Source organism: Gekko japonicus, unplaced genomic scaffold (assembly GCF_001447785.1).
Source record: "Gekko japonicus isolate JY-2015 unplaced genomic scaffold, Gekko_japonicus_V1.1 scaffold87, whole genome shotgun sequence".
NCBI classification, from domain to species: domain Eukaryota; kingdom Metazoa; phylum Chordata; class Lepidosauria; order Squamata; family Gekkonidae; genus Gekko; species Gekko japonicus.
The window spans coordinates 1,368,809-1,394,994 of record NW_015164184.1 but is presented as its reverse complement, the minus strand read 5'-3'; the positions used below and the strand labels follow the sequence as shown (position 1 = coordinate 1,394,994).

Below are 26,186 nucleotides of genomic sequence, written 5' to 3'. Positions count from 1 at the left end.
AGATCTATGATCCTTGCATCTGTGGATTGCTGGATCCAACTTCTACTTTCATGCGCATCTCCCTACTTCCCCAAACAGTAAGAGGTTTCTAAAGCCAGGGGCGATAGGTCTTGTTTCCCAGGAAAGAGAGAGTACTGAAGATATGACATCAGTGTGATGCCTCTTTAATCACAAGTATACATTGATGGCTATTGTGGTTTCCACAAAGGAACAGGCTTGTGTGGTCTCTTCAGAAGGATGCTAGTACACCACACTAGGAACAGGGTGTCCACATGGGAAGTTTCCCCGCAGTTTCCTTGCCCTAGACCCCCAGCAGCAGCCACCCCCACCCCCGGGGGGGCTTTTTCAGCTTTTTAAAAAATCAGCCATTTCATATTGTTATATTGACATACCATTATAACAATAAGTGTTAGAAGCATTCTGTGAGTTCCCAGCTTTCTTTTTTTAAAAGTCTAGCCAACTTCATTTCCCTTTATATCTCTGCAACAGGGGCTACTTCTTTTAAAAGAATAGATCTCACAGACCTTGATTCACTTGTTGTTATAACAATATATCGATATAATTATATGAAATTGATTATTTAAATTGTTAAAAAAAACCACAGCTTCTCAGGGAGGGGGGATAGCCACTGCTGGAGGGGGGGTGTAGCTGGGGAAATGGTTGCCATGTGGGTGGGAAAATCCAAACTTTCTCACCCACACAGCGGCCATCTTGGCTTTACTGCAATCTTTCCCAAAACATTGCAGTAAAGCAAGTTTGAGAAAGATTGGGGAAACACCGGGGGAATACATGGGAGGTGCACAAATCTACTACAATGCTGTAAGGAAGCAGGGGAAACAAACACTTCTCAACAGCATTGAACCCAGGGCAGATATCCCATGTGGAAATGGCCCGTAATTGATTTGCGCATGGGGGAACAGGAAAGCACTGGTACTAAGTAGAGTTTAAAACAGAATCAGCTCGCCTCCCCAGCAAAACATGCATTTGGAGATGTCAACAGGCACTTTCCGACTAGCAGAAGTTCTTTTGTTGTCTTTGCTGGTAACGTTCAAATCCCATCCATTTTCTCTGCCCCATGCATGTATTGCAATGTGTCACAGAACGACCACCAACCATACAGATATATTCCTTCCAGAAATCTTCCAGACCCCCTGAGCTATTGAGCTGGCTAGTGCTGGAAATATCAACAGACTATAATTGCCCATAAGCAGGCGATTCAGTATGTGACAGATAGTCCTTCCGTCACTTAATACAGCCCAGTATCATTTCATTTACGGCATAATTGAGAAAGGGACCAGTGAGTTGCACTTTCGCATTGCTTATATAGCATCTTCATGATCACAAAAGACACAATTCAGGACAGAATTCTGGTACTGGGATCCAGTTTCAAGAGATTCAAGCATTCTGTTGAAGACTTGCCTTCTGAATACAGAAATTGGATCTGAAAAATATGAAGTTGGTCTGTTCGTTACATGCTTCTTCGTTTCCAATTCTTAATGTATTTGCCATCTGCTCTTCAGGCCTAATGCTTCAGCTGACAGAGTTTCTTTTGATAAAAAGAACTGGAGCTGAGATGGTTCTGGTGTATAAAGACCAGGCCTGCAGTTCTGAAATGGCTTCTCTCTGCATTTAATTGGCAGTTGGCATGCATTACACTAAAACTGATAGCTTGTTTGTCCCTCCTTCCTTTTCAGCAGTTTGATGTACAAGAGAAGATCATCTGGGTGGTGCATGCTGCCAGGGTTGTGATAGAGAATTGTATGTGCTTTGGGAAGAGGGACAAAAGGCGCTTCTGCTAGGGGATGCTTCCTTTGTGCATTCTCTGCTTTTAACAGTGCCTTGCATATGTGCATGAAGAAGAAGAAGAGATTGGATTTATACCCCACCCTTCACTCGGAGTCTCAGAGCGGTTTACAAACTCCTCTCCCTTCCCCTCCCCACAACAGACACCCTGTGAGGTGGGTGGGGCTGAGAGAACTCTGACACAAACTGCTCTTTCAGGAACAGCTGTGCCAGAGCTTGTGACTGACCCAAGGTCACATCAGCAGGTGCAAGTGGAGGAGTGGGGAATCGAACCCGGTCCTCCCAGATTAGAGTCCGCAAACTTAACCACTACACCAAACTCCATGTAAACTGGGGACAGATTTAGCTTATTTACTCAAAAGCAAAGGCAACCCTGAGTGTAAGATGTTCCCCCTTTACACAAAAGGTTTTTTTTTTAAATTACTGTAACGCTAGCCCAATCCTGTCAGATCTCAGAAGCTAAGCAGGGTCGGCCCTGGCTAGTGTCTGGGTGGGAGACCTCCAAGGAATACCAGTGCTGTGATGTGGAGGCAGGCAACTACAAACCACCTCTAAACATCTCTTGCCTTGAAAATCCTAAGTCACCATAAGTCAGCTGTGACTCGACAGTACTTTCTACAACCACATAACTGTAAGTGTAAGACCATCTTTACTTTTTCTTGGAAGCACATGTAGAAGGGGAAAAAAAGAATTGACTCTATTAAGAAAGCAAATGATTTCTTGAAGCAGCAACTGGGAAGGTCCGGAGAAGACGACAAAGATGAAGACCAGGATAAAGAAAGCGGTGAAAACTCTTCTTCAACTATGGAGGAGGACTCTGACTCAGAGTTGGGGGCTGTGCCCCCCAAAAGAGACCATGATTTGAGGAAAAGAAATGCCAAGAAATGAGATTTGGAGAAACTCTGAATTCCACCTTTAAGAAGCTACATTTGATGCTTTTGTGATTGCCTTAAACAGTAATTAATATCGGGTTTTGGGGAATATTGGCTAGATTTAAACATTCAAGCTCATTGTATTAATAATAGATTAGATTAATCATTTTATAAGCTTATGTAATGATCTTCAGTACTTGGGTTTTTAGTTGGTTAACTTTCTTTTCTCCTATAGATATTAGATTCCCTTCCCTATTTTCTTTGTAGTTTATAGAAAAGCAATAAAAAAATCCCCTTCGGGGGGCCAAAAAAAGAAGAAGAAGACCTATATACACAGGATTGACATTTTCAGAAAGCTGTAGTCACTGTTTATATCCGTCAGTCCTCCTAACAAGGGGTTTAAAATGTCCAAGGCCGGTATAAGTTCTACCCTGAAATCCTGCACAGCAGAAGCATACAGGTGTCAAAGACTGCAACCTCCGGTGGGCATCACAGTGCATTCTATTAGGAGCACAGCTACGAACACAGCCCTTGCAAAAAATGCCGCAGTAGAAGAAATTGGTAGAGCAGCAACATGGTCATCCTTATCTACTTTCATTCATCACTAAAATCAATGTCTACAACCCTGCTGATGCCACTTTTGGCAGGGGAATGCTACAGCATGTCTTAGAGGCTGATGAAGCTGACCGACCCAGTGTGAGGACACTGCTTTGAGAGTTCCCACCAAGATGTCCTCCTCTCAGGGGAGAATGGGCCATTGGGTACTTACTGTGAAGGGTCCTTCTCCTATGAGAGCAGGAGGACATCTTGTTCCTCCCATAAGCTTCACTGGTCTCCTTCTGTATTCTGTATCTACAGTGGTGTTTGGTTTCTTTACTACTTTCTGTTACTCAGTTCTATTCTTCTTACTGTATTCTTTCTCCTAGTTGTGTGTTCTCCAATTAGGAGCATTTAATTCTTACCTGAGAAAGCTGAGTCACCAACTGCTCAAGGGAGTTACCTGAACTGGAGAGTAGTGGGTGGTTCCCAGCAAGGAGACAGGAAGTGAAAGAGTTTGTTCCTGCCTCCCTTTTAGGAGGGGTTGGAATCACCCACCAAGATATCCTCCTGCTCTCAGAGGAGAAGGACCCTTCACGGTAAGTACCCAACGGCCCATTCCTTTCAAGTAATAGGATATCTAAATGATGGAACTAAATTCTGACTCTATTAATGTCTGTATTGTACCTTTTTGAAATAATTTGTGTTGGTTTTTTTAAAAAACAAACCACTGATTATCTGGTGTCATTATGCATATTTGTTTCTGCTGAGAATATGAATAGGGAAGGGCATAACCCCCGTGATTTTTCTTTTATGAAATTTTGTGGCTCCATATCCTACCTGTCAATACTTAAAACAACAGGTTTAACTGTCATGTTTTAACTGTCATACTTTCCCTTCCCCAGGAACCCTGGTGCTTACAGTTCTCTGGATAGGGTATGGATATCTCAGAGAATTCTAGGTTTTCATTTTAAACTATAGTTCCCAATGGTTCCTTGTGGTAAATAGTGGAAATGAAAGCTGCTATTATAATTATTACTCATATAATATCTCATATATGGACCTAGTAATGCTAGTAACTTTTAAAATTTCACTGTTTATTCCCATATTGCCTATGCGGGGCTGAGGATCCATTCAGATACCACAACCTGTGTGTTCATGATGGGCATGAATCTAGTTAATAACTAAACTTGTGTCTGCTATCTTGCCCCCTCACAAGGAGATTGAAGCTGACTCCAGTTAGTTGGTTTCTTTCTCACAAACCATACTTTTAAACTAGGATTAAATCCCTCATTGGGACAGCTAGTCAAAGGCTTCACTCAACAATTTCTGCATATAAGGGGAGGGGGTGTTTCAGCAGAAATCATTAGCCATCATGAGGTTGAGTTCTGATATGTGAACAGAGCCTGGAAGAGAGTGTTTTCCTATGGTCCCTGGTGAGTTCATCTTGGTTAACAGTGCTGTCCACTTTCCTGGAAGTAATTCATTTTATGTGAATGAGGCAACATGTATATTTTCATGTACATACAGGTTTGGTACACATGAACGTGTCCCTCAAAACTGTGTTTTTTTCATGCATACTGAAATTACATGGAAAATATGTATGTTGCCTCATGTTGCCTCATTCACACAAAATGGCAGCCATGCATATCAGGAGAATCACACACAGTGTGTGCTCCCATTGCACAGTTGGAGTCCCACCGCTGAATTACTGAGATGAACTATGAGAAGAGCTTGCAGTGTCCTCTGTTCCCCAGGCAGTGGGAAACTCTGGGCAGTGTTTTTAGCTTTCCAGGATAAAGCGTATATGTTTGGGGTTTTTTTACCTAGAGCAGTCTTGCTCTGAAATTGTTAAATGTTCTTTCCCAAATCCTTTTTGTGCTTCTCTTCTTAAAGCTGGAGAAAGAGCAGGAGAGGAGTAGATGGGTAACAATCCATCTTCACGGACATAACAAAAGTTTTGCAGCCCTGTCCAAAGCCTATTATTTTGTTTGTAATTGTGCCTCTGATTATATACTACTTTAGTCAAACCTCATATTTAGAGCAACTCTTGGTTCTGGCGTACTATTAGTATCCTGACAGCAGTGAGTTAATGGCAGGAAAACGGATGTCGCGCGCACACAACCTTTATCATTATTCTATGTATAACCAGCAAAAGCGCATTTCTTCCTTGCACCTGTGACCTGTCAACCGCCATGCTGTTGTTTACGGTAGTCATAGTGGATCTTCTTTTGAAAGCGCGAATTGTTCTATCAACCAGCTGTTCCACGTTCTGTGCTTACGTGTTCCTCACACAATCCCAGGTGTTAGGGCTCAAAAGCAGAAACAATTGGGAACAGAATATAATTTACAATGGCTTGAACCAACCTCCCTTTTTGTTTGAAGACTGTTTCGAATGAGGCAGTTCTCCTACCACCTCCTTTCATGAAGGCAACTCCTCTCTTTTGCTAACGTAACCCCTGTTTATCCCACCAACCCCAGCTAAGGGAAGAAATTATGGGACCTGGGTTAGTTAATGTGGGGAGGTGGCAAAAAAGAAAGCAGTGGGGCCTCCGGCCCACTGGCCTCTGCTTCCAAACAGGACGGATGGCCAGTAAGCACAAAGGGGGGAAAAGTAATTTCAAAAACGACTCCAGGACCCTCCAATTATAACCATCCACGAGCAAAATTTAAAATACACGTAATCATTCAAAAAGGAGGGGGTAGGGAATCCAAGCAGGACACACATGTATTAAACTCACACTTAGGCCACACAACTTAAAAGTGTAACCAAAACCATGATGAGAGTCTTACGGTCTCTCTGAGGCCTTCTGCAAGTCTCTCACACTCCCTCTGCCGCTGAAGCTCTCTTGAGGCCCCTTTTCAGTCATCACTGCTCTCTGCACCAGGGCCCCAGATAGCTTCTCTCTCCCTTTTCGCCTCAGAACCCCCCCCCCCAATCCCTCTTTCCCCTCAGAAGTCTCTTTTTCTTCCGCACTCTCCTGTGGGTCCCTCTGACAGGACAAAATACCTCCCCCCAAACTCCATACAGTTACACTAGGTATAGAGGTTTAAGTATAGCTTACTCTATATTTGTGGGGCTTAAGTATAGCTTACTCTGTTTTGGGGTAGTGTTTTAACTAGATAATGGGGTGGGGGAACTTTCCCTTGGTCTAAAATTATCACACCAGTAAATCACATAATATAAAAGGTGATCGAGATGTCTTCACTCTTTATTTACACACCAGGAATTGGGAAGAGAATTACCCAACATGTGACTGTCACTGCCATTCTCCTCATCTGATGTAGCAGCTTCAGGAGGTGAAGTGGGAGGTGGTATCAAACCCCTCCATGTAGGGTTACCAGCATCCAAGTGGTGGCCTGGAGATCTCCTGGGATCACAAGAGAGATCCAAGTGACAGAGATCAGTTCACCTGGCGAAAATGGCCAGTTTGGAAGGTGGACTCTGTGGCATTATTTCCCACTGGGGTCCCTCCCCTCCCCACATCCCGTCCTCCTCAGCCTGCAGACCCCCAAAATCTCCAGGTATTTCCCAAGCCAGAGTTGGCAACTCTCCTCCCCCCCCAAGCACCATTTCCCTGTTCATGCATGAGCTACTATAATGTACAAAACAAAATGTGGAAGGCTCTGATCGGGTATCCTCCCCACGTCACAACTGGACTTTCATCAGACCATTCGGACTTTAATCTTCACAGACATTTTCACACATGTATGTTGGTCAAGAAATGACGATGAATGTTAGCTGTCAGGTGATAGTTTGCAAGTGTATAACAGCCATCAGATTAAAATCCGTATGAAGCTGTCCTCTCCACAGAAGTTGCCTCCACTGGCGAGAACCTTGGTCTCACAGACCCCAGTCTACCACTCTAACCATCACATCATGCTGATGTACTTTACAATCTTTATTTTGTTCATCTTTACAAGTTTCACCTTGGTCAACTGAAGTATAAAAGGTTAAGATTTAATACATTTGGTATTTCTTCCCCATAAGTGTAGGAAGACTTCAGAACATTTTAAAGGGGGGGCGGGAAAGTGGCAGTGCTGTACTTGAATAACTCAAAGCTTACCACATCAAGTATCTCTGTGAGCATAACCATTTTTAAGGCCCATACCTCAGTGACATATGTTTCCCTGGTAGAGGGTTCCATCAACTAACTTTTCGCTCTTCACTGTTTTCTAAATCATCCATAGCTTTGGGACAAAACAAAAAAAACTAAGTGCCAAGATGAACATGATATGCTTCCAAGTGTATATCAACCCTAGTATAAACACTGCTATTTTTAAAAAGGATGGCAAGAAATAGGAGTAAAGAAAAAATAGACCACAGACAACCAAATCCAGTGTTTACCGCTTCCCCCAATATCTTTGAAAAAGGCTGATTCACAAAGACATGTACAACATTAAGTATTTTTCACTGAGCATGTAAATGGCTCCAAACACAAACCATGATATGTAGTGAGACATACCTTTTCCATATGATCTAGGTTAAATTCTTTTCTGTGCCTTGTATTGGCTCCCTCCGAGCCAAAATTCACAATGTATGCAATAGTAGTGAGCAACTTGTTCAGGTGAAACTTGTAAAGATGAACAAAATAAAGATTGTAAAGTACATCAGCATGATGTGATGGTTAGAGTGGTAGGCTGGGGTCTGTGAGGCCAAGGTTCAGATCCCCACTTGGCCATAAATCATACTTGGGCCAGTCACTTTTTCTCTCTGTCTCAGCCTAACTTACCTTACTGGCTGGTAGTTGTAAGGATAAAATGGAGGAAGGGGGGATGATATTGTAAACTACTTTAGGTCTTTACGAGGGAGGAAAGCAGAGTATAAACATCTAAATAAAATAAAGTCACTGTACTATAAGTGTAATGCAAGGTCTGCTATGGTTCTCTGAAATGTCTGCATACAATTAATACATTTTTAAATGGTCAGATGGAGGTTTACCAGGTGAAGAAATAAGTTTTTCCTTACTTACGAAGCCCTTTTACTTCTTTCAGTGATGGCCCCAGATCAAGAGAACTTCTGGGGTCACAGGAGTTAATGAAGCCCCTGCAACATGTTCAGTGTTGAGGACCTCCTGATTTCTCATGGATACAAATTATCTAAAACTCCTGCCAGTTCCTATGAGAACAGATGTGATGGATATCAACATGAAGTTGCAGAGAGGAGGCCAGCTCATGGAACACTGAATGGATTACCAACCAACTCTGGAGCCTATGCTTGTGTGAAGAAAACTGCCACGAAAAGCCACCTGAATGACAATGAAAGTAGTTACATCAGCCAAGGGCAGCAGCCTGGTCCTGGTTATCAGAAGGACTTTCGGAGCTTGGCCAATACTCATGCTCCAGAAGGGGGGAGGTAAGTGTTGATTTGCAGACACTGTCTGAAGTCTGTGTTTAGCTCTCCACCATTCTTTTTGTTTGTTTGTTTGTTTTGCTTGTGACCACATTCTGACATCCGCCCTTTCCAACGATACACTGTCCTTTGTCTGAATGCCATCTTTGTATGTAGCTTGAATCAAAATACAAAGAAGAAATCCAGAACAACCTGAAGCATCTCTTAATCAGTTTCCTAACTGTTTAAAATTACCAGTCCGTGATAATTAGCCTGGGACAAACATGGTGTGTATGTGTGTGTAAGTGTAAAGTGTTGTCAAGTCTCAGCTGACCTATTGTGACCCCAGCAAGGGTTTTTTGAGGCCAATGAGAAGCAGTGGTGGTTTGCCATTGCCTTCCTCTGCAGAGTCTTCCTTGGTGGTCTCCCTTCCAAGTAGCAACCCTGCTCGACTTCTGAGATCTGACGAGGTGAGGTTATACCATGCTGCTTTCTCTCCAGGACAAGCGTGATAGTATCTCAATAAAAATATTCTGAGGATATTTCTTGAAGGTTTGACCCTTTCCCAAATTGGGTTTTCTAAGCTGGAGATGTCTGGCATGACGGGCAAGTAGCACCATGGAGGTGAGAAGATACAGGTTGCTGGAATTGGTTGGGGAAGAGAATTGATCAGGCACATAATGACCAGCTGCTAGAGTCATAAACCCTATAGAACTGTGCCTGCTGCCGAAAGCTTTTCATTATTATTTATAACAAGTGGGAACCCACCAGGACTTGCAGGAGGCATCTCATTTCCCCCTCCCCACTATTTCCTCTTCCCCTTTCCTGATCCCTTTCCTGAGAACCCCGTAGTTTCTCCCCTTTTTCTGCTTTCTCTTTATCTAGGGTTGCTAACCTGGAGATATCTTGGAATCAAAATGGATCTCCCAACTACCGAGATCAGTTAGGGTTGTCAGCTCCAAGTTGGGAAATTCCTGGAGATTTGGGTGTGTGTGTGTGTGCTACAGGCATTCTGTTTATCATTTGGGGTTTTTAAAAAGTCCCCTCTTTTTTTTTAGGATTTCAGGGTTCCCCCCCCCAAAAAAACCTAGGGCCCCTTTCAGGTTTGTAGAAAGATCTGCCTTGCCCATTCAGAGCTCCAGTTACCAGGTTTAAGTATCCAAACATTTGGCCGGCTTCACTATTAGTATATAGATAATGCTAGACATCGGAGTATGTCCAGAATTTTTCCAGTGATTGCTTTGTAAATCACACAGTGATGCCTGTGTAAAGTTTTAAAAGATACCAATTTCTTTTTTGGAAGGGGTGGGTGGAGTAACCAACAGTGAAATGCTGCAACTACAAGAGAACATCCCCCCCCCCAAAAAAAAATGATCGGAGGTAGGCTGTATGAGGATATAGTTGTGATGATGATGATGATGATGAAGCAGTGTTAGTTACAGTCTGTTCAGTTCCTGGATCGCAGATATTTTGGGGGATTCCCAGGTATTCTTAGCATCCTAAGGGAAGCACCATAAATAAAATGAAATGGGTTAGGATCATCAAAACCATCCAGAGCCATTGTTGTCAGATCATGAAATGTGTTGCTGCAGTTTTACTGCCCTGCAGCTGATTGTGTGTGCACTCTTGAACTGAAACAATCTGGACAGGAAGTTTTGGGTACTTTCAAAGAGACATGCTCTGTAATCAGGTTCCTGCAACCACCGGTCTGCTAAACATGAGCAAAAGGAAATGACATAGATTGTTTTAGAAGACAATGCTGTGACCACAAGTTGTTCTCGGTTAAATGCAGACACTGCTCCCTACTCTCTTCTTTCCTTGAGCCTCATTCAGTTGTTATGATTTTGGCAGCAGTGTGTAGGATTATCTCCTCTTTTATGCCGTTGGAATGCTCTGTCACGTATGCATGATTGGAAGCCCAGATTTTTTAGGATACATGTTCTTGTCTACCAAAGCTAAAAAATACACGCATTGCTGTGTTCACACAAAATGGCAACCACACCTATCAGGAGGACTGAGGTCATATACTGTCTGGTCATAATGAGTGATTACAGGGCTTTGGTTTCTGTTAGAGAAGTAAAATGCAAGTATACCTGGTACTTGAGAAAGCATTGCAAACTGCCGTATCCTCTACTACCATAGCACAAGTATGTTTAATTTTTGCTATCTGGGGAGGTAGGGAAAATGAAGGTTGAAGGTGGAAAACAAAATATGTAGTAAACAAAAAAAAAGTGTATTATTTGGACAGAAACTCTGTCACAGTCACAATCGGTAAGACCACCAGCTTGTCTGGAAGTTAAACTAAACCTTATATTACTACACTCTTTAGTAATGGATTATCATTAAACACATAAATTTTGCCAAAATGGTTTACATTTAAACAACAAATATCCTTAAAAATATTGTGTATGTCTATAGTACAAGAGGGGTTTTTTTTCAGTACTTCTCCAGATTTCCCAATTTTTCCATGGGAAAATTTAAGAAAGTTCTCAGACTTGATCATGCCATATATTTTGAACATGAAAAACTTAAGAAGAATTTTATTCCTTTTTAAATGGAAGGTAGTTCACAGGCGTTCCTTTTCAGTATTCCCCCTAATTTTCCAAATTTTTCCATTGGACAAATGGTGGGAAAGGCCTCAAGGGAAAAAAAGGAGGAGGGGATTCCCTAATATTTCAGGATCTCCCCCGACCCTCATATCTCTAGTTTCCATATTCCTCTGGTAAGAGGCTTAAAAAACCCAAAAAACTAGGTGGTGATGTAGCGTAGGTTTGATACAAGCCCTTTCCTGGATTGGGATGGTCTTCAAATGGTGAAAGGGCACACTTTCTTCCCTCACATGTGCAGGTAACATCCTGTGTGGTAGGTGCCATTGTGCAAACACCTGCTTGTGCAGACTTATATTGACCCTTCCCATATAATGAGTGTTTCATGCAGTAAATTGGGTGCAGATAAGTACACGCTGGAGCCTCCATCCTGTCAGGTTTCTCATTGCCTATGTAAGTGATTGAACAAAGTCTCAGTGTGTGCATAACTTTGCCTTCCTAGCTTCCTGCACTCTTTAGCTAAGTGGCAAGAAGGATTTTACCACACTTCCAACCAATGTTCCCCCTAAGCTGTGGAGTCTTGTAAGCAAAAATTGTACTTTGTGAGCTACTGGCATTAAAGTTGTGAGCGAGTGATTTGGCTGCTGCATAACCTAGTTTGCTCTGGAGCCATCCTTCCTGAGCTGAGACAAAAATGTGTGAGCTGGAGGCTAAAAAAATGTGAGCTAGCTCACACTAACTCAGCTTAGAGGGAACACTGCTTCCAACCCAACCCCAAAAGGGCTACAGAACAACCAACTCGGGTCACAGTCACATGAACAGAAATATTCATGCGGCCCTAATCCATTATCACTTTTGTTATCACCTGGCCAAACCATGTATTGCTCTTGCATGGCAACTTGACCGTGTCATTTTTAGGTAACGTCTGAGCAGTGCTCCCTCTAAGCTGTGGAGTCTTGTGAGCAAAAATTCAACTTTGTGAGCTGCTGGCATTGAAGCTGTGAGCGAGCGATATGGCTGCTGCAGAAATTAGTTCACTCTGGAGCCATCCTTCCTGAGCGGAGACAAAAATGTGTGAGCCGGAAGCTAAAAAACTGTGAGCTAGCTCACACTACCTCAGCTTAGAGGGAAGACTGCTTCTGACATAAGGGCTGTTTTATACAAAGATAAATCTTCAAAATGTGATTCCTTTGTTCTCTGTGTTTCAGTCAGGAAAGCCCTCCCGTAGTGTGACTGGGTAGGCTGTGCAGAAGGAAGGCATTCCCCTTTCCATGCTGTGTTGTTTGGCCTCCTTGAGCAGGGGATTTCTGTGCTGCCTTCTTCCCAACAATGAAAGTGACACGGAGACACTAGTCTCAAAATGCTGACAGTATTATCCATTTTTTTTCCCATTTTGATGCCCTGGGAGGAAGTAATTTTTAATGCTGGACAGTGTTGTTTGACCAGATTATTTGTTTTAATCTTTTTGATGAAATATAAAGTCCCAGTTTCTTCTGAATGGTTTTACTTGATAGGATGAATCCATGTCCATAAATAGAAATGATTGAATAAGGCACAGAATATGAATTACTGGTAGGGGTGTGTGTGTGTTTCTCTCTTTAGGAGGATAAAGTTCTTAGCTTCCTACCTAGCACTCCATATTCCCTTTGGCATACCAGAAACACTGCTTGTAGACGTCACTTCCTGGAGTCATTTTGTTGGCTGCTGTGCCATGCAAGATCTTGGACTATATAGACCTTTGGTCTGATTGCTCTTCTTATGCGCAGGGCGCAGCAGCAAACTAAACACATGAGGATTGAACAGGATTCTTTTGATCTGCATCCATGTGCTACTTCTGTCAAGGTTGATTTTTCTTCTCTCTCACATGGGGACTTATAATAAACAAAGATGAATTTGCTTGCCATCCAGAGATTTAACTTCTAGAGGGTGTCATTTTACCCAGTATCTACTTCTGTCAAGGTTGATTTTTCTTCTCACATGGGGACTTAATAATAAACAAAGATGTATTTGCTTGCCATCCAGAGATTTACCTTCTAGAGATTCCTTTGGGGGGGGGGGGTCATTTTACCCAGTACGCAGAGGCAAGTGTGGATCTGAGACAAGAGTGTACCATCAGCAGCTTGGGGCAGTCAATCGTGGCCCCAACAGACTTATGGCGACCCCAGTGAGGGACTTTCAAGGCAAGTGAGAGATAAAAGAGGTGATTTGCCATTTCCTTCTTCTGCAGTCTTCCTTGGTGGTCACCTGTCCAAGTACCAACCCTCCTTGCCATCCAATCTGATGAGATGGGTTTATACCATGCTGCCTTCAAGTCTTGTGGTCTTCCCGACAGGGACTCAACAGTGAATTTTGCTGTTGGAAGGAACAAGCTGAGAGTCCCTGCAGCTAGGGGCAAGCGGAATAAACTAGTAGTGGAAAGTGCTATCAAGTTGCTGCCAACTTACGGCCACCCTTGTACTGTTTTCTAGGCGAGAGACAAACATCACCTGCCTTTGCATAGCAGTCCACAGCAATTATTTCATAGTCTCCCATCCAAGTACTATCCAGGGCCATCCCTGCTGAGCTTCCAAAACCTGATGAGATTGGGCCAATATGGGACTTCCAGGTCGAGTCAGGGAAAGAAATCAGTGGGAAATAAACACAACTGAATCTCCCCTTCTGTAATTCTCTGAGGCGTGAGCAGGCATTTTCTTCTTCTCTCTCTCACATCCCTCCCCCTTATCTGACTCTCACCTGCCCTCAATATTCCCTGCTTCCAAGACGATGCTCCGTTCTCAGCAGGTTGCTTTTGATTTTTCTCTTTGGTTATCTATTTTTCTGCATACCCGTGGAATCCCCTGAGTGATGTTAATAATGCTCTGTTCATATGCCTTTGCTACAAAACATTTCTAACACATATGCATTGCATTAAATAAAGTTACTGTATTGTTAATTAAGTACAGCTATAGCCAGAGCTGTTGCATGTCTCCTTATGGGAAGTTCATACGGGTAACTTCTGCTGAGATCTTTGCATGGAAGTAGTGTTAGTGGCTTTGATTTACTATTGACCTCTTATTACTAAGCAGGAAAGAAAATGCATGTGTCTATAAGAACCTATTCAGTGATATCTTTCTTTCCTTCTTTTTTGTAGGTTTTATGACCAACCTCAGCTAGTTTCTTCTTTGCACCCAAAGACAGATAAAGATCTTGCCTACTGGAGAAGAAGAGGCCAAGATTTTAGTTCATTGTTTGGCTATACTGACCGAGGGGACTCTGAAATGAAAGGAATAGCAGCACCCCGTGCCTTATATGGGCATGATAAAGATGGCCAATGGGAGGTAGGAGGAGGGACAGAGAGAATGAGGCGAACTGGCTTGCAGGAGAAATTGAAACCCCATGATGACTACAGATGGCATAGTCTAAGAACAGAAGGCTGGGACTTGCCAACCAAGTTGGGAAGGCTCATGTCTGATGGTGACAGAGAGAGGTTGCTTCAGGAGCCATACTCCGTCAGGCACGGTGGAGAAGCCACCATTGCTTCCCGCAACAAAGGGAAATCTCAGTCTTTGCCAAGAGTTCTTTCACCAGAGAGCCTGAGGTATGTTGAAATGCCCTCCTTGGTGAACAGTCACTCGTCGAGTGGAACGAAAACTGCATCTCGTCCCAAAACCGGGTTGGCCCAGGAAACCTCCAAGCACTCTGAGCCAGCCGCTCTTTTTCTCCCTTTGCCCAAGCCCAAGTACGGCCGACCGCTTAAACCTCCTTCGTATGAACTTCATCGGCAAACCAGGGGGGTGCTGGAAACGAACTTGCTTCAGGATGGCCAACAGAAAGAGGAAGCCCCCTCTTATTTGACCAAAGGTAACGAGCACAGTCAGGACGGCTCTGCTCAAGACCCCAGTCTCGAGCCCCCTGTGTACATCCCTCCCCCATGTTACAAATCTCCGGCTCAGCAAAGTGCGAATCAGCATTTGCCCAGCGAAGTGCCTGAGTATGACGTGTGCTTTAATAACAGGTTGCAGGATCCAACGGAAAGAGCCATCCTTGGTTATCAGCCCTCTGTTAGTAACTTGGGGAATAGAGAACAGTACTGTAAAGACGAACAGATTCCTCATGACAAGAAGAGGCATCGTAAGCTTGTGGAGAGCCACCTTTCCTCGGTCCAGTACATTCCTTTCGATGACCCTCGAATAAGACACATTAAAATAGTGCATGCAGATAGTTCCCAGGAGAGCAAAGTGACTGGAGATGCCAACAGAAAAAGTCCCTGTGCCTTTCAAGAGAGTGCTCTGGAACCTGAGTACAACAGTGCCTTTTTGGGTACGTCAGGCTTACTCGCTAGTACTGCCGTGAAATGCGACCAGGTCTCTGGTGGCTCTGTAAGCAGTAGCAGATGGCTAGCAGAGCCTAACGTAGATCAAGACAATTGTGCCTTACCCATCCAAAGAGACTGTTATGACGCAGGTGATGACACAAGTCACAGATATTCCAAAAGCAGGCTGCTTGCACAAAGCCCCCCTAGAGAACCGCCCCATGAGACGGTTACTAAAGTAAAAACATTTGAACCTGGAACAGAGGTCCAGAGCAAGAGGAGTTCAAAGAAAAAAATGAACGAGACTATATTTTGCTTGGTCTCCGTCCCAGTTAAATCAGAACTCAACCTGCCAGATACTGATAGGAACAACAACTTAACACAGGGTGCCGTTGAGAAGAATGGATTTGATAACAGCGGGGTTCTGCAGGAACAAAGTCTCCTAAGTACCTCTTCCACGGACTTGGAGCTCCAAGCCCTTACAGGAAACATGACCGGTAAGAACGAGCTACAAAAACAAGAGTTGTGGAGACCGGAGTTCAAACAAACGAATGACCTCAGACTCTTGCAGCCTGCAAAGCACAAGGAGCTTCAGTATTCTGGCTCGTGGCCAGGTGACCACTACAAAGACCAGCAAACACAGACCAGCTTCGCAGAAGAACCAAAACACTTGCAGCTTTCCCATGGCTTTGAACCCACTGGACTAACCAAGAGGCCATCTACCCAGGTGTTAAGAAACACAGTATCCGTTACAGAACCCATAATGTTGACTGCGTTACCTGCTGATGACAGAAAATGTTGGCAGAATGCATACAGGGTGAAAAGTGAAGGGTACCTTGACACCTCCAGCAATAAAGTGTGTTCTAGGACTGCAGTAGTTGCCCCAAAGGCATGTCAGAAGAACCCACCTTGTGAGTCATGCTCAGGACTATCTGGGGAGGACAGAGAAACCAGTTCTCTTCTCAGGGAGGAAGCCACTGCCGCCTGCAGTAACAAGGAGCTTTTCGGGCAGTTCCTTCTGAAGCCTGTTGGCCGACGCCCTTGGGACGTGATAAGCGAATTGGAAAGTTTTAACAAGGAGCTTCAAGAGCAGGAAGAAAGTAGTGAAGATGGTGTGGAAAATGAGGACAAGAGGAAGAGAAGCGAGGAGAAGGAAGGAAGTCAAGAGGCTGGGGCCTGTAGAATTGAGGGAATGAGCCGGGACTGCAGACCCGCTGTGCAGTCAGAGACTGATACGCTAGTTGCTCCTGTATTTCAGCAGGTCAGAGAGACAAGCAAAGCTGAACATTTGAGTCAGTCTGAAAGTTCGAGAGCCAGGGTCATAGATAGGGACGTCCGTATTTATGGTAGATCTCAAAGCTGTTCACAGGTAAAAGAGGCCGGTGAATCAGCTAGGCCAGGAAACGGGTATGTCACGGCAGAACCAAGAAAACAGGAAGTTGGGGGAAGGATAATGAACCAGGCAGTTAGTCCCTGCCCAGTTAAAAAAGTTCCGTTGGATGGTCACTACAGTGATGGGAATCATGTCAATCCGTTCAATGGAATCGGCTTCAGGGAAACAGCTCAAGTTAAAAACCACAGAGATGATGTGGTTCATTTTGATGGGATTAGGAATAATACAGTGCCCTGGAATAACCTAGCTTTAGAGAGAGGGTCTGGAGTACGCTTGTCTCTAACAAACAGGAATCATGGTCTGTCCGAGCCAGATTTGAGATCTGTAGGGCTTGGAAATGGCCATGCGCCTGGCACTGTGGAGCTTGGTTATGGGACGCCTGAAGTTGCAGAGATTCCCCCAAATGAGTCACTTCAGGAAAGAGCTGCCAGGATTTTGGGTATAGATGTAGCTGTGGAGTCACTTGTGCCTGATAGCAGTGCTCTTCAGGATGAACATTTTCACTCTGATAATGTTCCTCAGAGCCTTGAATTGTCAGCAGAGAGGGCACTGGGTAGCAAGAGGCAGGCCGAAGCCACCGCTTATGAGGGAAGGAGGAAGTGTGGCTGGACAGAAAGTGCCCTTTTTGTTGGAGACAGAAACGTCCTGTCGGGTTCTGCTGAAGACCAGAAATCTGATCAAGAAGCTGCAGTAGGTAAACACCATTGTGAGTCTCACAGAGGTCTTGATAGGCAAGGAGAAGACCAACTCCCCCTTCCCGAGTCCGTTGTACTTCCATTTTCTGAGAGAAATTTGGTCCTCTCAGGAGTGGAAAAAAAAGCCAGAAGCACTTCAAAGGTGATTGAGACCTTGCAAGGTAAACTGGCATCGCTGCCTAGCCGAGCCGCCATGGATCGCTTGGTGAGGATGAAAGAGGTTGACTCTGTTTCCCGCATGAGGCGTCTGAGCATCAAAAATGCAGATTCTGTTGAAGACGGAGATGAAGATAAACAGACAAGGAAGGTGGAAGAAAGAGGGAGTGGTACCTCCTTTGGTAGTAGCGAAGTAGCCCGCAAGATGTCACATGGAAGCTCTGTTTCCAAGCGCATAATCTCACTGGCTGAAAATGGACTCTCGGACAACATAAGTGACAGGAAGACGGGAAGAGATTTATTTTGTTTAGGTAAGATCTGAATTTCCCCAGGGGGTTGTGTGCTTTAGTGCTTTGATGGGAGATGAGTATCTGCTTCCTCTGGAGGGTCCTTCAAAGGAAAGGTTCTCTCCATCTCCCAAATCTTTCTCCTCTTGGGTACGCTGCAGCTGCTATTAAATCGCAGGGGGGGGGAGAGAAAAAGCAATCATTGTGGTGGCTGGAATTTTCACCCTTGTAAAACCTGGTGCACTGGATTGTAAGAGACTTCCGTGTGTTTATTTGAAGCACTCGTGTTTTGCATGCCACATTGCCATGACTGCACACGCATGCACGCACACACACACCTCTCCTTTGCACAACCTGGAAAGATAAATAGGATTGGCAGTGTTTTATGCAAAAACTGGAAGTTACAGCCCCCTCATGTGGCTGGTTTTAGGGCGTGCGAGAGGGAGGCTAAACCCCTATTGGGGACATCTGGGTGGGGAGCGTGACCCTCCAAGCCCTTACAGGAAACATGACCAATAAGGACGAGCTACAGAACCAAGAGTGAACCTGGTGGCCACTCATAGAGCTGATCAGTACAATGGCTCTGCTGCATGTGACCCTGAAGTTCAGTGGCTGGAAATCCAGATATGTAATTGGGGTGGGGTGAATTGGCTTTGGTCTGGTACTGGGAAGAAGAAGAAGAGGGGGGAGGTGGAGATTATGATGATTGGATTTATACCCCGCCCTTCGCTTGGAGTCTCAGAGCGGCTTACAAACTCCTTTCCCTCCCCCTCCCCACAACAGACACCCCGTGAGGTAGGTGGGGCTGAGAGAGCTCTTTCAAGAACTGCCCTTCAAGGACAGCTCTTCTGTAGGTAAAAGAACCATGGTATAGTAGAACCTAGTTTCCGTTCAAGCTCCAATTTAGCACGAATACCCTTTTTGTTGGCTATATCTATGAACCGAGATAAGTTTTTAAGCTTCCATCTAGTATAAACAAGTTAGGTTCCTTTCCGGGTAAAAACCACCTCTGGTTCAGAAAATTAGAGTATCTTGATATTTTGGGTAGTAAAGATCTGGCATGACGTTTCCAGCATTGTATAGCCGGGTATAATAAGTCAATTGAGCTTACTTTGATAGCAGAGATGGAGTCAAAAGCCCATAGTGTACTATTCAAAGAATCAGGATAAATCAGGTTATCGTATATATTAAAAAAAAAGGATAGCTCTTATCAGAACTATGGCTTGCCCAAGGTCATCCAGCAGCTGCGAGTGAAGGAGTGGGGAATCAAACCTGGTTCTCCCAGATTAGAGTCTGCACATTTAACCACTGCACCAAACTGGCTCTTTCTCCTTGCAGATTTCCCCTAATTGAAAATGCTGCTCCTGACTTGGCTGCTTGTCACTGGAAAGGACTTTTTTTCCAGTTGGGGAAACAGGGCAGTGGAGGAGAGTTTACCCCACACCCCATGCTGTGACCAGACTCCCAGTTGCTTTCTAGAGCTGAATTACACATCTGGTGTGCCTCTGTCCAATGTAGTTTTGCCCTGAGACCACCCCAGTTCTTCAGCCACAAAGTTTACAGTAGCAGCTCTATGAGCAGATCTTTGTGGCAGAATACAGGACTCAGTCCTTAGACAGTGGGATCTTTTTCTATAAAAGTTCTCCCATCCTTCAAAGATGGGCTGCCGGTTGGGGCTTGAGCAGTGGTGAGGGATTTGAATGGCAGAAAGGAGGGAAGATTTCAGAGCAAGGTTCAAAGTCCTGCTACAGAACAGTGTATATTTAAAAGCTATTTACTGTAATTACCTTTTTTTTGTGCCTCAAGAATAGCCAATTACATAGTGGCTTTGGACTCAAAAATCACATCTGAAATACCGGGTGGGAATTCTGCCACCCCCCACCCGGCGTCTTGCCCTCATTGGTGCCTCTTCTTCAAAGAGAGCTGTCATTTACAAAGTAACTTCTAAGTTAACTCTAAGAAGTGCCTATAATTGTAAAATGAGAGAGTTGGCCTCAGAGAAGAGCCATATTCAGGAAACTCTGTGCCTGTTTACATAGCCTGTGGTCTTAAGAATTTGCCAGATCTTCGGAGCTGTTCCTTATCAGCAGACAAGATGCAAATCATGGAACTTAACAGCCCCCTGGTGTTCATGGTTTTTCTCCAGTGGGCAAATCAGGTTTCAGTGTGTCACAAATGACCAAAGAGGGGCCTCTTAAACTGTAAGAGTAGGGTGTTCTTTGTCTGCTACAGAACAGAGTTTGAGTCCAGTGGCGTCATCAGATGAGGTGTGCATGCACAGAAGAGCTTTTACCGAGAATTAAACTTTGTTGGTCTCAAAGGTGCCCCCTAGACTCAAACTTTGTTCTACTGCTACAGACCAACACAGTTACCCACCTGAATTTATCTGCTACGGTTAGACATAATCTTTTGGAACTTTTAGGATTTTATGTAGGTTTTTCCAGTGAGCCTCTATCAGGGCTAAAGTTTGATCCAGTAAAAAAAAAGCCTTGAGTGACGTTGTGTTCTGTGGTTGGCAGGTTCATGTGCCTTCTGAGGTGGTAGTGGAGGAGGAAAGTGCCATCTCAGGCCGCAGCTGGCTTCAGGCAACCCCCGTAAGGTTTTCAAAGCAAGAGACGTTCAGAGGTGATTTACCATTGCCCACCTCTACGTCATGACCCTTGTCTTCAGAGGCAGAGTTGGATTTTTAGTGATTAGTTTCCACATGCAGATGAGAGAATGGATGGGCTCAAGCCAAGGTCCTTGATGTGTCTGTAGGTGGGGCAGGGACTCCTGGTACAGTGGCCTGCGCCGCATACTGTGTGCCTGCTGGCTCCATCTAAAACAGCTTTAGTAGAACCTTCTCCAGCTTTGAGGAAGCTGAACTTCACTCTGACCTTCTCAACCAAGAACAGACTTTCAACAGAAATATAAAGGTTTCTTCCAAAGTACTGAGCTTGTTGCTTAGATACTAACACTGAATCCTACAGAAGGAGAAGGCCAGAATGCACAGCCCATCTACCTTTTGGTCCGTTAAGAATTGGACCCAAGAGCCTTAATGGGTCAGTGGCATTTCTGCATTAGGACTGAAATTCTGTGTGCTATAACTAGAGAGCATTGCATTGCATAGAGGGTGTCCTCTACATAGGAGTCAAGCATGTGAGCCAACCCATGTGCTAAAAGGAAGACATCCCCCACTTTCTGCTCTATGTCTAGGGAAACTCCTTCCCAATCCCGAAGACAAGGTTTAGGACAGATCCTGCTTCACCTAGCCTTCCAAGAGGAAATATAAGTAGAAACATCTCCATCTGCCCATTAACTGTTTTTGCCTCCTGTTCTCTCAGTAAAGCAAGATCCTGGCCATATCCACACAAGATTGTTTGCCACAGCTTGGATAGTATTGCGAAGCAGGATTCTCCCCCCCCCCAACTTTCCCACTAGATCTTGGTACTTTCATGACCCCCCTCCCCCCGTCCAATTCTTCCCTGTCTTTCCTCAGGGCAAGGTTTCGCCAGTGACAGCCTGTCCTACCCTGACTGTGTTAAACAGTTTACATAGTTATCTCAATCCTGCCCCCCCCCCCCCGGTTTCTGTCTTGCAATTGTCTTGCTGAGGATAACTCCCCCATACAACAGAGAAAGAGCTTTCCTTTTCAGGGGCCGGGTTGCATGTTGGCGGGATCACTCCACTGCCAGTTCATGCACAAGGGCACACATGACTGCCCTGCTGTCAGTGGGAGTGCAGAGCCACTTGCAATATGGTGCTCTTGACTTTCAGCATCAATATGTACATGGGCCCTAAAAAGACAGCGTGGGAGGTGGAATGTCAAGCTTGCTGTTTCTACCCATCGGTTGGATCCGAGATCAAAATAACTGTGTAGGTAGTGAGAAGGGAAGAGAAAAGATAACCGAGGTGTTTTCTGCACATGGACAAGCATGCATCGTTTCCCCATCGCTGCTAGGGCTGAAGAGGCAGCATAGAAATATCCTACATAAATAAATACTTTCATCCCTGGCGTGAGACCTGCACCTTAGGGAGGCTTGCAGCTTACCCAACCTCCGGTCCTTGCAGCAGCAGCAGCTGTTTAAAGGTGGGAACCACCTACCGACCGGAAGCCCTGTGGCAGTGGCCTTTCTCAATGTGGTGGTGGGTGCCCCATTTGGGAACAAGTGCTCAGAAGAGCCACTAGTGACATGTCAAAGAGCCACATGGGGCTCTTGAGCCACTGAGTGACTATCACAGAGTTAGGGCCTTAAATAGGTAGGTAGATTAAAGCCCAGAGTTGACACCTGGCCTGCTCGAAGAAGAATTTTATAACATTCTAAAACAATTTATCTATGTATGATCATTAGTAAAGTATTCTCTGAACCCTTTTATATTTTCAGACCCACATGGCAACCAGTGCAGTATTTGGCTGGTGTCTTCAGTCTACTTTCCCCCAAAAGGCTGATCCTTAAAGCTTTCATACACACAAGAAGCACTTGCTTTGGACATGGAAGGCAGCATTTATTAACTGTATTCTGTAATGCATCTGTTAGCTTTTCCCATTTCATTGTACGTCTCAACGTTTCTGTTGGATGAGGGGATTTCTCTGCTTTTCCAGGACCCAATGAGTGATGGGTTTTCACTAACCCCAATGAAGTATGAACTGGATATCCTAGTACAGTATTAACAATATTGAGACCCTTTCTGTGATTGGGTTTATATCCTACCATAGGATGTAACTCATTGGGTATCCTCAGACAAACCATTCAGCCCTGGTGAGCTGCCTGTGAAAGGGGATTATTAATGACCTGTGAGATAGACAGTTGTTGAGAATGAGCACTTGAGCTCTTGACCTGTTAAAAATGCTGTGCAAAGCTGCAGTCCTGTGCCTAGTATCTAATGAACAGTCCCCTGTAAACTGAAAAGAACCTGCATACACACTACCGAGCAAGGAGATGGTAATATAAATCATTTGTGGCTAATAATAATGACCGCCTTTCCTGTTTTCCAGATGCCTATGATCCCACCAGAGTGGAAAGGGTGTGATGTGAAAGACCAGCACAAGAGATTTCCACCCTCCTTGGAGCATTTTGCTGGTTTCCATCATACGGGAATGGCTTTTGCTTGAATGCTCTCGGGTGCACTGACAAAGCCAGAGGACAAATAAGTGCTTCTTATTTCCACTGCTTTATGGAGCTTGCACAGAAGAGAAGGGAGAAAAATGTTTTAAAATCCTCTCGCTTTGGAACCATCTGTCTTTCTTCTCTCCCCCCCCCCCCCCAGGTATTAAGACTTAATGCCTCCACTTGGCATGGACTGGTCATTTTAACAATGTTCAGCCAGGATGGTAAACTGGATTTTGGGGGGGGCGGGTTGACTTATTTCTCTCTGTGTGAAGTGTAAACAGAGGAGATTAGCAAAATGATTTTTGAAAGAATGTGAATTTTCTAAGCTAACCATCTGAACCTCTGAACTCTGAGCTTTGTTTAATACTGGCAGTAAGCAGCATCCAGTGCTGCCGTGCTTTCAGCTCTAGCGAACGCATGCCAGTGGGTAAGATGACGGATTGGAAACTCGACTGGAAAAAGGGCCTTTGATTTAAGCTCCTCGCTTGCCATTCGCAAAGGACGTACAGGCTTTAAGCTCCAGCAGGGAAAAGGCCGTGCCGTCATACTAATTATCATTGGGACAGACACTGCTGTAGAGTTGCCGTTTCAAAACAATCCTGATGCCGTCCTGCCTCCTTTTTTGCACTCAGTAATGTGTTGGTTCTGTGTCCGTCCGTCGTCTCCTCCCCCCCAATTTTCATTTCATAGCTGAAAATTCCTTATGTGACCAAATCGCGCATTTGACACAGCAGAACAGAACAAATCTCTCTTTTTTTGGACAACGGGATCTATTTTTCTACTGTGTAAGCAATTGTTAACCGTTGACCAAGTTGAAAGATGTACCTTGTCTATTTTCTAAGCAACTGCGGCTTTCAGAGAGGCGGAAGGATTCATAGGTGCACCCGCGGGCACATCCCACGTTACCCGCCTGTCAACCACGGCCACTTTTTGTTTTCGTGCAAAAGGAGTGTGCACATGTGCATACGTGTGTGTGTGTGCATATAAATCCCTTTCTCTAAAAACACCTGTGTATTTATGCAGATTTTCGTTTTCTTCGTTGGATCACTGCTTTTCAGGTAGGGACACGGCTGAAAATGATCCGGCGTGGTCTTCCAACCAGAACATTCCACAGACTAGAATTACCAAAAAAAAAAAGCAGGTGTGGATGATCACTTGTGCCCAAAGCTCCTGGAATGGCTTCATTTTGTGGATAGTGCAAATGATGGCTTGCAGCAGTGCAAACTTGTCAAGGGAGCAGGAGGCCCACTTGGTTGGCTCCTTCCCAGTTCTGTCCCATCTCTTGCTACTAGAGCTACACCTGCCTTTCATCGTACAGCACATAGGAGCACATGCCCCTGCTCTCAGCGACTTGATAGCTTTTGGCTGGCATTTTGGTGCTGTGCAGGAGCTGAGGGGCCCTCCAGTCCTGGTTCCCCAGGGTCTTTCCTGCAGCTGAAGCAACCGTGTCCACGTGGAGACTATTAAGCCAGATCTTACAAGCAGCTGCCTTGACTCAGCAGTTTATAGGGATTGGGCTGTCGCTGTTTTGGGTTTTTGTCATATGCTGATTTGTTTTAAGACCAGGATGCCATGTCTGATTCACTCCTGCAACCATACAGAGAAGAAGCCATATTGTCACCTTTTTAAAAAAACACTTTTTCAAAATATTCCAAGTGTGTAGAAGACTGTGTATGTTCTTCTAGGATTTATATCATTTTAACGTGCACCACACTTATTTATATAGATCTTTTAATGTCTATGCTTCTGTGTTTTGTTTGCTAACACCCATCTGAACATCTATTTGTGTCTGCTTATATTGGCTTTTTTATATGTTGGTTCTCTTCTCTAAAGCCATGTTATTATCTGTTAAGCATTTCAAGTTTCCTTTATCTTAAATGTTGCAGCGTTCCCACAATTTGGCCAAATATTAAACTGTCCACCTAATGTGCTTTTGGCAGCCATAACTGCTTATCTGTAACACGTGATTCTGTTACACAGAATCTTTATTAAATATTTAAAGTTTGTTACATGTTTAAATAAAGCTGTATGGCTTGCTTTATTGGAATCTATGTGTTTCCTTTCTTCTATAGTTGCAAGGTGGTCTCTGTCACTCCCATTTGGTTTTTCAGAACTTCAGTATCCTAGAGTCCAAGACCTAGATGGTGTCTGAATCATAGAATGAAGAGAATCACAGAGTTGGAAGGGGCCGAATAGGTCATCTAGTCCACCCGCTGCTCAATGATGGATCCGCCTAGAGCATCCCTGACAAGAGTTTATCCAGCCACTGCTTAAAGACTGCTGGTGAGGGAGAGCTCACCACCTCCCTACGCAGGTGATTCCACTGTTGGACAACTCTTACTATAAAAAATGCTTTTCCTAAGGCCTAGCGGGTACCTTCCTGCCCTTAATTTAAACCCATTATTGTGAGTCCTATCCTCTGCTGCCAAGAGGAACAGCTCCCTGCCCTCCTCTGACAGCCCTCCAAATACCTAAAGAGAGCAATTGTGTCCCCCCCTCAACCTCCTCTTCTCCAGACTGAACATTCCCATTTCCCTCTGCCTTTCCTCATAGGGCTTGGTCTCCAGGCCCCTGATCATCCTTGTTGCTCTCCTCTGCACCCTGCCGATTTTGCCCACATCCTTTTTGAAGTGATAATTAATGACAACTATCTTGTTTTTACTAGCTTGCTTTGTTTTTATATCAGGAGTTTATGATTTTTTAAAGAATTTCATAGCACCGTTTGACTTCCAAGCTGCCTTGAGCAGGACTCTGGAGAAGCGGCATATAAATTTCCTAAAGAAACAGATCAGTATCTTTAACAATGTTGATGATGTTGTAAAATAGTCAAAAGTGTTTAATACTCAGACTATCAATGGATCTTGCTCTATTGGAAAGAAGAGATTTCTTTGCTTTTAAAAACCTTTATTTCTAAGGGTAAAAGGTACACGGGATTACTACAAATTAACATAACACTAACAGCTACATTTTCTAAGCTGCCTATAGTCAATTCCAGCTTTTCAGTGGGGCCATGCCCTTTGGGTGCAGCAGTGCCAGCAGCTTCCTCATGATCTGGCTGGCAGGGCCAAACCTGGGCATGACGATGGCCCGGTGCAGCCAAGAGGCAAAGCAGCAGCCATGGGCTGGCTTGCCCGGAGGGGCTGCCGGTGGGAGAAGCCTTATGGGGCCGACTGGCCCAGGTAGC

The 26,186-nt window shown here is 44.5% G+C and overlaps 1 protein-coding gene across 1 annotated transcript; it reads left to right on the top strand.

The window, feature by feature from the left end:
• Positions 1-8,212: 8,212 nt before the first annotated feature.
• On the top strand, positions 8,213-23,144 carry KIAA1462 (KIAA1462 ortholog). The gene is made up of 3 exons (XM_015408111.1): positions 8,213-8,568; positions 14,221-17,936; positions 22,888-23,144. The coding sequence occupies exons 1-3, from the start codon at positions 8,267-8,269 to the stop codon at positions 22,920-22,922; spliced, it is 4,053 nt and encodes a 1,350-aa protein (XP_015263597.1). The 5' UTR covers positions 8,213-8,266; the 3' UTR covers positions 22,923-23,144.
• Positions 23,145-26,186: the final 3,042 nt, after the last annotated feature.